Raw genomic sequence first — 15,279 nt, 5'->3', positions numbered from 1 at the left:
ACACATCATAATTAAGACAAGGAAAGAATCCTAAAAGGTGCAAGAGAAGAGCAGGTAGTTACCTACAAGGGAGCACCAATTAGAAAGGCATCCCATTACTCAACAGAAACATTTCAGGCTAGAAGGGAAGGGCATGAAGTATTCAAGGTGATGAAAACCAAGTACCTACAGCCAAGGATACTTTTCCCAGCAAAGATATCATTTAAAATTGAAGAAGAGATGAGGAGTTTCCCAGACAAGAAACAGCTAAAGGAATTTGTAAACACAAAACCATTACTGCAACAAAAGTTAAAGGGCCTGCTTTAAGAAGAAGAGAAAAAAGTAAAAATAGAGGAAAACAGTCTAACACTAGAATACATTACAAATCTATCAGTATCACCTTAAATGTAAATGGCTTAAATGCTCCAACCAAAAGACAGAGCGTAGCGGAATGGATAAGAAAAAAAGACCCATATATGTGCTGCCTCCAAGAGACCCACCTCAGATTGAAAGATGCACACAGACTAAAAGAAAAGCATTGGAAAAGATATTTCATGCAAATATAAAGGAAAAAAAGCTGGGGTAGCAGTACTTATATCTGACAAAATAGACTTTAAAACCAAGGCTATAGTAAAAGAGAGAGAAGGTCACTTCATAGTGATAAAGGGAACAATCCAACAAGAGGATATAATCCTCATAAACATTTACACCCCCAACATAGGAGCACCTAAATATGTAAAGCAAACCTTGATGGACATAAAGGGAGAAACTGACAGAAATACAGTCATGGTTGGGGATTTTAACATCCCACTGACTTCAATGGATAGATCTTCCAGGCAGAAAATGAACAAGGAGACAGCGGCCTTAAACAACACACTAGATCAAATGTTTGTAATTGATATCCCCTCAACATTTCACCCAAAAGCAGCAGAACATACATACTTTTCAAGAGCATATGTAAAGTTTTCTAGGGTAGACCATGTTAGGACACAGAACAGGTCTCAATAAACTCAAGACTGAAATCATATCCAGCATCTTCTCTGACCACAATGCTATGAAAATAGAAATCAATCACAAGGACACTGAAAAACACGCAAAAACGTGGAAGCTAAATAACATATTATACAATGAATGGGTCAAAAACGAGATAAAGGAAGAAATCAAAAGATACCTTGAAATAAATGAAAATAAGGACACAACAATCCAAAATCTGTGGGACACTTGGAAAGCAATCTGAAGAGGGAAATTCATAGCATTACAGGCCTAGCTCAAAAAACCAAACAAAAAAACAAGAAAAAACTCAAATAAACAATCTAACTTTACACTTATAGGAACTTGAAAAAGAACAACAAACAAACCTGAAAATGAGTAGGAGGAAGGAAATAATAAAGATCAGAACGGAAACAAACAAAATAGAGTCTAAAAAAAATGATACAAGAGATCAATGAATCCAAGAGCTGGTTCTTTGAGAAAATAAACCAGATTGACTAACCTTTAATCAGACTCATCAAGAAAAAAAGACAGAGGACCCCAATAAAATCATAAATGAAAGAGGAGAAATAACAACTGACACCAAAGAAATGCAAAAGACTGTAAGAAAATATTATGAACAACTATATGCCAACAAACTGGACAACCTGGACAAAATGGATAAACACAAGAAACATACAATCATCCAAAACTGCAACAAGAAGAATCGGAGAATCTGAAAAAGACAGATTACACCTAGTGAAATTGAAGCAGTCATCAAAAAACTCCCAACAAACAAAAGCCCTGGACCAGATGGCTTCACAGGCAAATTTTACCAGACATTCTGAGAAGAAATAATACCTCTCCTTCTTAAACTATTTCAAAGAATTCAAGTGGAAGTAAGGCTCCGAAGCTCGTTTTATGAGGTCAGCATTATCCTAATTCCAAACAGACAAAGACATTACAAACGAAAATAAAATTATAGGTCAATACCACTGATGAACATAGATGCTAAAATCCTCAACAAAATATTAGCAAACTGAATACAGCAATGCAACGAAAACATCACACAGCATGATCAAGTGGGACTTATTCTGGGACTGCAAGGTCGGTACAACATCCACAAATCAATGAATGTGATTCACCACATAAACAAAAACATAAAAACATAAAAACCGTATGTCATATCAACAGAAGCAGAAAAAGCATGTGACAAAATCCAGCACCCATTTATGATCAAAACTCTCAGCAAAGTATGAATAGAGGGAACATACATAAACACAATAAAGGTCATATATGGCAAACCCATTGCCAGCATCATATGTGCAAAAACTACAAGTGCCCCCCTGAAGATTGGGAACAAGACAGGGATGTCCACTTTCAGCTCTCTTACTCAACATATACTGGAATTCCTAGCCACAGTAACCAGACAAAAAGGAAAAAGGAAAAGCATACCAAATTGGAAAGAAAAAAGTAAAACTGTCAGTATTTGCAGATGACATGATACGGTACATAGAGAACCCCAAAGATTCCACCAAGAAGCTACTAGAACTGATAAACAAATTCAGCAAAGTAGCAGGCTACAAAATTAATATTCAGAAATCAGTTGCATTTCTTTTTGCCAATAATGAACTAACAGAAACAGAAATTAAGAAAACAACCCCATTCACAATTGTTTCAAAAAGAATAAAAAGCCTAGGAATAAACCTAACCAAGGATATAAAAGACCCGTACTCAGAAAATTGTAAGATATTGAAGAAAGTAATTGAAGAAGACACAAGTAAGTGGGAACACATACCATGTTCATGGATAGGAAGAATTCACATCATTAAAATGTCCACACTACCCAAAGCTATCTGTATATTCAATGCAATTCCTATCAAGATTTCAATGACATTATTTCAGAGAACTAGAAAAAAATTCAAAAATTTATATGGAACCACAAAAGGCCCCACTTATCAACTGTGATCCTGAGATGGAAGAATGAAGTTGGAGTACCTATCATCAAACTATGCTACAACGTCCTAGCAATCAAAACAGCATGGTACTGGCATAAAACACACACACATAAATCAATGGAACCAAATAGACAGACAGCCCAGAAATAAACCCACACCTTTATAGTCAATTAATATTCGACAGAGGAAGCAAGCCCATACAATGGACTAAACATAGTCTATTCAATAAATGGTGTTGGGAAAACTGGACAGGTATGTGCAGAAAAATGAAACTACACCACTTTCTCACAACCACACACAAGAACAACTTCAAATGGATCAAAGACTTAACATTTAGCCCTGAAACCATAAAAATCCTAGAAGAAAACATAGGCAGCAAAATCTCAGACATTGCTGGTAGAAATTTTTTATCGGGTGTATCTCCCCAGGCAAGGGAAACAAAAGAAAAAATAAACAAATGGGACTGTATCAAACTAAAAGATTTTGCACAGCAAAGGAGGTCTTCAACAAAATAAAAGGACAACCCACAGAATGGGAGAACATATTTGCTGATATATCTGATAACAGGTTAATATCCAAAATTTATAGAGTACCTATAAAACTCAACAGCAAAAAACCGAACAATGCAATTCAAAAGTGGGCAAAGGACCTCAACAGACTTCTCCAGAGAGGACATAGAGGTGGCCGACATTCATATGAAAAGATGCTCAATGTCACTAATCATCAGAGAAATGCAAATTAAAGCCACAATGAGATACCATCTCACAGCTGTCAAAATGACTGTCATCAATAAATCGACAATCAAGTATTGAAGATGTGGAGCAAGTGGAACCCTTTTGCACTGTTGGTGGGAATGCAGATTTGTGCAACTGTTGTGGAAAGCAGTATGGAGATACCTCAAAAAATTAAAAATGGGTATGCCTTTTGACGGAGCGATACTACTTCTGGGAATATATCCGAAAGAACCCAAAACGCTAATTCAAAAAAACATAAGCACCCCTATGTTCACTGCAGCATTATTTACAATCACCAAGATATGGAAGCAGCCCAAGTGTCTTTCAGTAGGTGAGTGGATAAAACAACTATGGGACATTTACACCATGGGATTCTGTTCGGCTATAAAAACGAAAATTTTACCCTTTGTGATAGTAAGGATGGATCTGGACATTGGGAACCACCCTGTCTGATTTCAGAAACTGTAACCCCCCCATGGCTAAGGCTGAGTAAAAAGACCTTGGGACCATAAGCTACTTAGAAGACAAAGCTTATGTTCATTGTAGGGGCACCACCTCTGCCCCCTTTCACCTCACCTTACTTGGCCCTGGGCGGATGACTAGTTAGCCAATGACGGGTAAGATTCCTCAAAGGAGAGATGAACTAAGACAGGCACGGTCATGAAGGGGCCCTCAGGGAAGGACTCGGGGGCTATAGAAAAAGGGGGAGATGGACCCTCGCCCCTCAGCTTTGACATAGCCTGAGTCCTCATTCTGTCTGCAAGGAGTCTCCTAATCTCTTGGCTGTCTTACTTCCCCTCTTTGACTTAAGACTGAAACAATGCTGGAGGTGGGTGCAGCCCTGTGCTGGAAAGGGCAGGTTCCCATAGGGCAATCAGGCCTAAGAAAGAGTGCGTAAAATCCAATGAAACCTACTTTGCTAATACCCTCAATTTAAATGATAAGGGTCCATGCATTAAATGAGTTTGTTCCCCAAAGTTTTATGGCCCTTTAACTATCTGACCCTGCCCTCAGAGTTCTTTGAATGTTATCTATTATTTGATCATTTCTGCCTGACAATGATTGAGGAGCTTTACGTATACACCTTGTATTCCTATGCAAGTTACACCCAATAAAAGCCTGTCCAGGCAAGGGACAGGGCCAGACTTCCTTTTTCACTGAGAGAGCGGCCATGTCATCCCTTTTCCTCCACAGGATTTCTGTAGTCCGTGTGAATCTGTCTGGCCTCATCCATAATGCTACGGACACTGCGGGGTAGTGTCCCCATCACCTGTAGAACATTATGCTAAGTGAAATAAGCCAGTCAGAGAAAGACAAATACAATATGATTTCACTCATATGTGGAAATAACAAACAAACTGAACTAATAAGCAAAACAGAGACAGACTCATAGATGGGGAGATGATAGCTTATGTGGCAGGAGGAGGTTAGGGGTGAAGGGAAAAAAAAGAAAAAGGACTCATGGACAAAAGTGTGGTGATTGTTGGGGTAAGGGGATGTATAAGGGGACTAAATGATAATGGAAAAAAAATACAATAAAGATTAATTTGCATTTTCCTGAAAAAAAAAAAAAACCACAAAAAGTATTCCATGCATAATAACAAAAAAGAAAATACCTAAAAATACCAAAAACACATACAGAACCTTTCAGAAAAAAAATAGTAAACCTTTTAAAAACAAAAAGAAAACTTGAATAAATGGAGAGAAATACCAACTTTCTGGATAGAGACACTGAATATTGTGTGTTTACCTCCAAATTAACTAATAGGTTTACTGCAATCCTATTTGAATGGGTTTTGGAAGGACTGGGCAGAAAAAGGAAACTAAAATTAATCCAGAAATTAAATATTTAAGAATGACTAAAAGAATTTTGAAAAAGAAGATTTCTACCAAATATTAGTATGTAATATGAAATTATCATCATCTTCATAGCTAACATCCATAAAATACTAAATGTGCCAGGATATGTTCACTTAGTAGTCATTTCTTTATTTCTCAAAACATCCTTTTAGAGTGGTTATATTTATTACCCACTCTTGCATAAGGAAAGTAAAATGAGGCTTAGAAAGCTTAAACAATTTCCCTGCAATACGGAGAGAATTCCAGGTTTTCCCACTTACTAATGAAGTGTACAAACCCACACTTGACCCACAAGCACAGATGTACAGATAACAGTACACTATTGTACCTCAGTCCAATTACATGGAACTTAAGGAGAAAAAAAGAGGCTGATGAAACAAAATAGGCAATTGATATTCAGAGCCTCATACATGTATGAATGCAACAAATGATAGAGGGAATCTAAGATCAGTGAGAAAAGAGATGGGTTATTTTTTAAATGGTTCTGGAATAAACAATTGGCTATTTGTAACAATAATTATAATAAAGTATACCTCACTGAAATTCCAAATATATTGTTTGATGTTTTATTTTAAATTGAAAAAACATAAAGATTGAAATTTCTATACTTCAAAAAACATAAAAACAAAATCAAAAGACAATGGGGAAGTATTTTCAAAAGATAAAGCAAGTAGCTAACTTCCTTAGTATATAAAAAGCTCAATCAAAAGGAAAACAGGAAGACCCAAAGGGGGGAAAGACAAGACACAAATAGAAATCTCAAAAAAAGAGGAAACTGAAATGACTAATAAGCTTATGAAAACAACTTAAACTTTACCAACAATAAAAACATACAAATTAAAAGAATTTAGTCTTTTTAACAATCAAGTTAGCAATAAAATGGCTAACTTTAATATTCTAAATATTAAAGAGACTAAACTGAAGACAATATTTCATTTACCTTACTGATAAAAGTTTAAATTCATAGCAACTTTCTACAAAACAATTTGGCCATGTGAATCATGAGCATTAAGTGTCAATAATCTTTGACACAGTAAATTTCCATTTAGGGATACATCATAAAAATATACTTTAAAATTTATAGGTTATATACATTAACATTCCTGATATTAGTTATGTAAAAAAAATGCATAAAATGAGAGTTAGTAAATTATGGCATCACCATATGATAAAGCCTTGAAAGCATTATACTAAGAAGTCAGACACAAAAAACCACATACTGTATGATTCCTTTTATATATAACGTCCAGAATGGACAAATCCAAAGAGACAGAAAGAAGTTCACAGTAGTGGCTGCCAGGGATGGGACAGAGTATTGGGAATGACTGCTAATGGGCGCACGTTTCTTCTGGGGGTGATGGAAATTTCCTGGAATTAGATAGTGGTAATGGTTGCAGAATACAGTGAATATACTAAAAACCACTGAACTATACATTTTAAGGTACTGAATCATATTTCCAAAAATAAGAAATTAATTTAAAATTAATTCTGAAATACAGCTTTTGAGATAAGAGACAATGATCAGGACATACGTGGTGGAAAAAAGTAAACTATAAAGTTATAAATTATAGTCACAGTCTTATCTCAATACTAGAAAAATAATAATAATAAAAAGAAACCATGATGGCCAGAGGGAAGGGGGGATGGGGTAAAAGCAAGAGTGGGGGCAGAGTGGGGAATGGGGACCTCTGCAATAGTGTCAACAATGAAAATAAAGGAAAAAAAGACACTAGATTAACCATACTGACAGAGGTATGTACCCTTTTTGAAGGGTAACTACAGAGTATGCATCAAAAGCATTAAAGTCATGCATATCCTGCATCTTCGCCAGCAGTCAGGACATTGACTGTGCCACAGGCCTCAGGTCTCCTCCCCCTTTCCCACCAAGGATAACCCAGGAGACTGCCTACACTTGGCCCTACCGCTGGCAGCCGGCTTAATCTGGCCTGAACACCCCTCCCTAGAGTCCTCTGAGAGAAGCCTACCACTCCATCTTCTCTTGTCATCAAGAGCCACTCCAATGCCCCCAGCCCGCAGCTGCCAGGGCCAGAGGAGTGATGGAACATCCAACTTAATGCAGTCCTTCACTACTGATGACTTTGAGATTGGGTGTCCTCTGGGCAAAGGCAAATTCGGAAACGTGTACTTGGCTCATTTCATCATGGCACTCAAGGTCCTCTGCAAGCCTGAGAGAGAAAAGGAAGCTGTGGAGCACCAGCTTTGAAGGAAGATCAAAATCCAGGCCCATCTTCAGCATCCCAACACCTTACGTCTCTGCACTTCAATGACAATCAAAGGATCTACTTGATTCTGGAGTATGCTCTCCGCAGGATGCTCTACAAGGAGTTGCAAAAGAGCAGCACTTTTGATGAGTAAGTGAACAGCCACAGTTCGTGGAGGGACTGGAAATGCTCTGATGTACTGCTACAGGAGGGTGATGCAGAGACATAAAAGCCAGAGAATCTGCTCTTGGGGCTTCAGGAAAAGCTAAAGATTGCTCACTGTGACTGGTTTGTACACACACCTTTGCTGAGGAGGAAGACGATGCATGGCATCTTGGACTACCTTCCCCAGAGATGACTGAGGGGAGCATGCGCAATGAGAAGGTGGATCTATGATACATCAGAGGACTCTGCCGTGAGCTGCTAAGAAATCCCCCTTCCAAGAGTGCTTCAGACAATGAAATTTATTGGTGCATCAACAAGGTCCCACTTGTGTTAACAGGAGCCCTGGACCTCACCCCCAAGTTCCTCAAACATAACCCCTCGGAATATCTGTTCCTGGTCCAAGTCCCAGCCCACCCTTGGGTCCAGGTCCATTCTTGGAGGGTGCTGCCTCTGTCTGTCCCTTCGGTCTGTCCCCTGAATTGTCCCGGTCATTTACTTAGTTGTGCCTATATTTTATGTCTGTATATGTGTAGCTGGAAAGAGGAGTCCCTGTCCTGTTCCCTTATCTGTCTTCTACGTCCTTTTTATTTAATAAAGGCTGAAACTTTGAAAAAAATCATGCATATTCTCTGATCAAGAAATTTCATTTGGATCACAAAGACCCTGAATAGCCAAGCAATCTTGAGAAAGAACAAAGCTTGAGGCATCATAATATCTGATTTCAAACTACATTACAAAGTCATAGTAATCAAAATAGTATGATATTGATACGATAACAGACACATAGATGAATGGAACAGAATAGAAACCCCAGAAATAAACCCATACATATATGGTCAATTAATTTGTGACAAACGAGCCAAGAATATACAACGGGGAAGGAGCATCTTCTTCAATAAGTGGTATTGTGAAAACTAAACAGCCACATGCAAAAGAATGAAACTGGACCACAATCTTACACCATACATGAAAATCACCTCAAAATGGATTAAAGACTTGAATATAAGACCTGAAAAGTTTAAAACTCCTAGAAGAAAACATAGGCGGTAAGCTCCTTGATATTGGTCTTGGTGATGATTTGTTTGCATTAAATACCAAAAGCAAAGGCAACACAAGCAAAAATAAACAAGTGGGATGACATACAACTAAAAAGCTTCTGCAGAGCAATGGAAATCAACAACAAAAAGAAAAGGCAACCTACTAAATGGAAGGAAATATTTGCAAATCATACATCTACTAAGGGGTTAACATCCAAAATATATAAATAGCTCATACAACTCAACAGCAAAAAATAATCTGATTAAAAATTGAATAGAGAATCTAAATAGATATTTTTCCAAAGAAAACATAAAGATGGCTAACGGGTACATGAAAAGATGCTCAACATCACTAACCATCAGGGAAATGCAAATAAAAACCATGAGATATCACCTCATACCTGTTAGAATGGCTCTCATTAAAAAGTCAAGAAATAACAAGTGCTGGCAAGGCTGTGGCGAAACCTGTGCACTGTTGGAGGTCAATGTAAATTGGTGCAGCCACTAGAGAAAACAGTACGGAGGTTCCTTGAAAAGTTAAAAATACAACTATTATGTGAACCAGCAATTCCATTTCTAGGTATTTATCTGAAGAAAACAAAAACACTGACTCAAAAAGATATATATATGCAGCATTATTTACTCTAGCCAAGATACGGTACCAAGCTAAGTGTCCACCGATGGTGAATGGATGAAGAAAATGCTATGCACACACACAGAAATATTATTCAACCATAAAAAAGAATAAAATCCTGCCATCTGCAACAATATGGACAGACCTTTAGGACATTGTACTAAGTAAAATAAGTCAGAGAAAGACAAATACTATATGATCTCACTTTTATGTAGAATCTAAAAAACCAAAATAATCCCCTCCCCCACAAAAAAAAACACAAAAAACAAAAAAAACACCAAGCTCACAGATGGAACAGAGTGGTGGTTGACAGGTGGGGCTGCAAAAGGGGTGAACAGAGTCAAAGGCACAAACTTCCAGTTATAAAATAGTAAGTCATGGGAATATACTGTGATGTGCAGCTGGGCACCTATAGTTAATGCTCTACTGCATGTTTGAAAGTTGCTAAGAGGACAAATCTTTAAGGTTCTCATCACAAAATAATTCTGTAATTTATTGTGATCACTTTGTAAGAAATACAAACTTCAAATAATTGAGTTCTACACCTAAAACTAATATAATGCATGTCAATTATATCTCAATTTAAAAAAGAAAAGAAACTTTAGGAATATATCATGGACATGAAAAAAATTTAGCTGCTGAGGATTTCGTTTAAAGGTCAAACAACAGATAAAATTAAAGAAAACCTCAGTGTTAATCAATAGAATACATCATTCTATGTGACAAAATTTTCTATAAAGTTTTAAAATGCTGTAGAACAATATTTGATGAGTCATTCAATAATATCAGATATTGTATAGGGGGATAATGATAAATATTAAATTTACATGATATTTAACAGGAAGATTCAGGGCATAAATAAATCAATTGAAAAGGATCGAAAGAAAGGCCTAATTGACCTATAAATAGCCTAAAGAAAAATATTTAAAAAATTTTTTCACACTAAAGAGAAAAGGAAAAAAAAAAAACCTTCTGTCCTAAAACATGATGAAAAAAGACTAAGAGGAGAAGATAAACTACCAAGATATTTCCTATAGGCATATTTTCTCAGTCCCCAAGTCTAAGGCCAGCAAAGAATCAACATTCCCATAAATACATGCAACTAGGAATGTTCAAAGAAAAGAATATGTCAAAACTCTTTTGTTTGGGATTTCTCTGTAAACTTAAGGCCAACACTGAAAATATACCCTAAGTTTCTGTATTAAGACACTTCTAATGCACTGCCTTTCACAGTTGTGGCTGTATGCCTAGACTCCTTTTTCTCACTGAAATTCTATCCGGTGAAACTGAAGACCCAGCATATACACAACCTCTATTAAGTTTCCAGAGGTCAGTATAATGAGTACCTCCCGCACATCTAAACGCGACTGCATTCCTCCAGGTCAGCAATCATGTCATCTACTTCTTTGGTAACTCACAGCTCTTAGAGCAACGGGGCTTCTTGCATATAACAGCCACTTCAATGACATGGTCACACACTCATCTCTGGAGTTTATCCTGGTGCACATGCAGAAGAGAAACAGGATTTAGCCACCTGACAATCAGATCAGGTATTACAAACACAGAAATCTTTTAATATTCTCCACCTAATCACACAGGGTATGGAAAAGCTCGTCCAGAACTGGGTACATCATACTGGTTGACACATGAGATGCTGGAATAAATGTTTATTAAAAGAAAATACATAAATGACCGTCTTCAACTTTGACTTATAGCTAGTCTATTACTACACTAAAAAAATGTTCCTGAAATAATAATAGTTTTCATCTCACCAGCAACTCTGTTCTACTCACTCTTCAATGTTCTGTATCTGTCTGCCAGGTGTTTGGAAGGAGACTCTATTACAATACATGAGGGAGTATTTCTAGTAAGTGATCAGATTGACCACACTAAATTATAAAAAGGTGTACATACACTACAAAGAGAATGGAAAAGAGGGATACAGATAAGAAAAGAACCAACATCTCAGAAAATGAAATCTGGAGCCAAAAAGAGGGGTTAACTCAGTTTACCCGTAGAACAGTCTACTCCTCCAGCCCCTGGTGCCACCCTCCACTCATCCTCCCCTGGACAAAGGGAAAAAAAGTGTGTAGAAAAAAATGAGGTTTCCCCTCCCGAAAAAATGAACAGCTACTGAGAAAAGATTTCTACAAGTCAGCATTAGGAATTCCCACAGCACAATAGCCAACTCCCAAGCCTTGTGTCAACAATTCCAATCCAATCAACGACCCAAGTCTACTGTCAGTTTTTCACTGTCTTGCTCTTTAAAATGAACAACCAGTAACCACCGTGCACTCGAAGGAACCCACAAGAGTAAAAAGCAAACAAAAAATTACATGTAGTAAACAAAAATAATTGAAGGCAAAAAGTGGCTTTTTTTGTCGGGAGAGGGGTTTGACATTTTTTATCCTCATTCAAGAAGATAGCATATCCCCCTGACTGGGTAGCTCAGTTGGTTAGAGCATCCTCCTCACGCACCAAGGTTACGGGTTCAATCTCTGGTCAGGGCACGTACATGAAGCAACCAAATGAATATATAAATAAGTGGAACAACAAACTGATGTCTGTCTCTCTCTCTTCCTCTCTAAAAACCAAAAAATAAAATAAAAATTTTAAAGAGCATATCCATACATTAAAAAAATATATGAAAAAGAAAACCTCAGGAATCAAAAAGAATTTCTGGAAATTAAAAAATGATAGCAGAAAAATTCAATACCAAGGATATTTCCAATAAAATGATATCTAATATCTAATGAGTTTCCGAAAGAGAAAACACAGAAAACAAAAGGCAAGAAATTGATGAAGAGAAACATAAAAGCTGGTCTACAGATTTAAAGGTCCACCTGGTATTACGCACAAAGAATGATAAAAGGCCCAAATCGACATCTGATGTGAACTTTCAGAACTCTAAGGATACAGAAGAGAATCCAAAAGCTTCCAGAAAAAAAAATAAAAGGTCATCCAAAAACACAGAAAATGATAATCAGGTTTCTCAAAAGCAGCACTAAATGCTAAAAAAACAACGCCTTCAATAGTCTTAGAGAAAAAATGTTTTCAACCTAGAATTTTACATTTACCCAAACTATCAATCAAATATGACAGCAGATATACATATTCAGAATTCAAGGATTCAGAACAATCACTCAAATGTACCCTCTGGAAGCTTCTGTGGACTTACAGAACGAGAGAAAAAGCAATGGAAGAGGAGGCCACTGGGTCCAGAAACAATGGTGCAGCCAAGGAGAGTCGTGCAAGCAGCCAGGTTGCAATACAGGACAGAAGCTTTGGGGAGGGAAGGCATACAGAAAATGTAGGACTCAGACGTTAAGCAACCTCATTTTTTAAAAATATATTTAAAAAAAAAAGAAAACGAAAAAAGCAGCAGCAGCATATGATAGTGAAATACAACGCAAGAAAAAAATAAAATCCAACTAGAAAGAAGATGAGACATCTGGTAAATTGAATAATGCCCCCCCAAAGATGTCTACATTCTAATCCCTGGAACCTGTGAATGTGTGATTAAGTTAAGGATCTTGAGATGGAAAGATTATCCTGGATTCCTGGATTTTCTGGGTGGGCCAAAGTAATCACAAAGATCCTTATAAGAGAGACAAGCCCTGGCTGGGTTTGATTCCCAGTCGGGATGTATTCAACAGTTAACCAATTGATGTTTCTCTCTCACATCAATGTTTCTCTCTCTCTCTTCCTTCCTCCTTTCCCCTCTCTCTAAAATCAGTAAGCATGTCCTTGGGTGAGGATAAAAAAAAAAAGAGGAGAGAGAAGGAGGGGGGGGAGAGAGAGAGAGAGAGAAAGTAGGAGTGTTCGAGACAGAAGTAGGCGAAGTGACAATGAAAGCAGAGAGAGAGAGAAAGGTCAGAAAATCCTACACTACTGGTTTTGAAGATGGAGGATGAGGTCAAGAGCCAAGGTACACAGGTGTCATCTGGAAGCTAGGAAACAGCAAGGAAACAGATTCTCCTCTGAAGTGTCTAGAAGGAATGCAATATATTCATTTTAGGACATCTGATCTCCAGAAGTATAAGTGAATAAATGTATATTATAAAAGCCACTAAGTTTGTGGTAATTTGTTTCTGCAGCCATAGGAAACCAATACAAAACACCACATGGAGAGACCACACCAGAGCCAAGAAGACAACCAAAGCACCCCAGCAGACAGCAGAATCCACACATGTGAGACAAGCAGCTCGGATGTTCCAGCCTAGCCCAGGCAGCAGCTGAATGAAGCTGCATAAATGACCCCTGCTGATACAACATGGGGCAGAAGAACTGCCCAGTTAATACAAAGAACATGTATCAGAGAGTAAGATGCACCAGGTTTATCCTGCCACCTGAAACTTTAAAACTGGACAACCCATGTAAACCAGTGATTTTTTCAGACACCGGACATCAGGAAGCACAGGACAATGATCCTCGAAACAGGGGAAACAAATGATTTCCTACAGCTGTCCCAGCTTACTGTCTGGAGAATTTCCAGACTATGTTGCAAGGTAGGGCAAGGAGTCCCAGAAGAAGCCTGCGTACAGGTTAAAGGCATAAAATGGGAGTGACAGGAGCTAGCTCTCTAGAAAGCTACCTGAAGAGATTCTATTTGTGGATGCCCCCATCCTCCAACCCCCTCTTCAACTGGACCACACTCCATAGCCTTAAGCCACTTTTAAGAAGACTTGTTCACGCATCAGTACTACCCGTATCATCTATTCCTATATCCTGCCTTCTTGACCGGTTGCTCACTAAATTTATCTCACTGTCTCATATGATACCTTCTTTCACGCAATCCTTGCATAAATCACAACAGCTTTGAGTTTAAAATAAATGTGAACGATTTGGGTAGAAACTGAGATATCTGCAAACAGGGATTTACACAGGGCTGGGGATCATTACATAAGACCAGTAGTTGGCCTGGGCACGTGCTTCAGATAGAGTGATAAAGTGCAAATGTGGCGCAGTTACACAACAGACAAGAGCCTGAAGCGCTGTCCCAGAGTACCACCTACAGGACACAAAGGGGAAAACAGCCTTGCCTTTGCTCTATCAGACCACCCGAAAGACTGCACTGTCACGTCCAATCGTTTCATCAACATCCGCCGGCGGCACTCGTATTCACAGCAAAGGGCGTCATTGATTCTTTCCAGTTGTTCCTAAAAAATGTGGATACAAATATCAAACTTTAGACACTCTTATTATGCACAGAAAAGAAATTTGTAAACGGTGGTCAAAACTCCCTGATTGAAAAGACACTATACTTGATGACCATTTTCCGATGCCATGAGACTTTACAGTAAATTATTTAATAAAGAGTATTTGATAGAACATTTATGATATTCAGAAGATATTAAACAAATAAACTTTACAACTGGTAAATTTACCTCATCTTCAATCAAATGTGTTAATTTAAGTAAAACATCTACATGCAAAATAATAGGGACCAATAAGGAAAAAAGTACCAATAACATCCCATCTTGCTGGCTTTGAGCTACTATCCTTTTCAAATCCCAACTGTGCTAATATATTGGGCATTATAAAAACTCTTAGCCAGATATTTTTAAAATTAATAATCTGATTGAAGAAATATGTTTGGACCTATTACTCTAGAATATTAATTCATTTTAATTCTCCAAAATAATAAATGTATGCTACATACTGTAAAATCTAGATGTCCATTTATAAAATTAAATCATATTAACTGAATTACATAAAATT

The 15,279-nt window shown here is 37.5% G+C and overlaps 1 protein-coding gene and 1 pseudogene across 2 annotated transcripts in view; one reads left to right on the top strand and one right to left on the bottom strand.

Moving 5' to 3' along the window:
* Positions 1-15,279, bottom strand: part of FAM98B (family with sequence similarity 98 member B) — a 39,663-nt gene that overhangs the window by 6,793 nt on the left and 17,591 nt on the right. For both annotated transcript variants that reach the window (XM_024568242.3, XM_045202172.2), the window contains exon 6: positions 14,601-14,717. In XM_024568242.3, coding sequence (XP_024424010.2) covers positions 14,601-14,717 — 117 coding nt within the window. The remainder of the gene's footprint in view (positions 1-14,600; positions 14,718-15,279) is intronic.
* Positions 7,396-11,412, top strand: LOC128781343 (aurora kinase B pseudogene; annotated as a pseudogene).

Source organism: Desmodus rotundus, chromosome 7, assembly GCF_022682495.2.
Source record: "Desmodus rotundus isolate HL8 chromosome 7, HLdesRot8A.1, whole genome shotgun sequence".
In the NCBI taxonomy this organism is placed as follows: domain Eukaryota; kingdom Metazoa; phylum Chordata; class Mammalia; order Chiroptera; family Phyllostomidae; genus Desmodus; species Desmodus rotundus.
The sequence above is the reverse complement of the archived record's forward strand: the minus strand, read 5'-3'. Positions and strand labels throughout refer to the sequence as shown.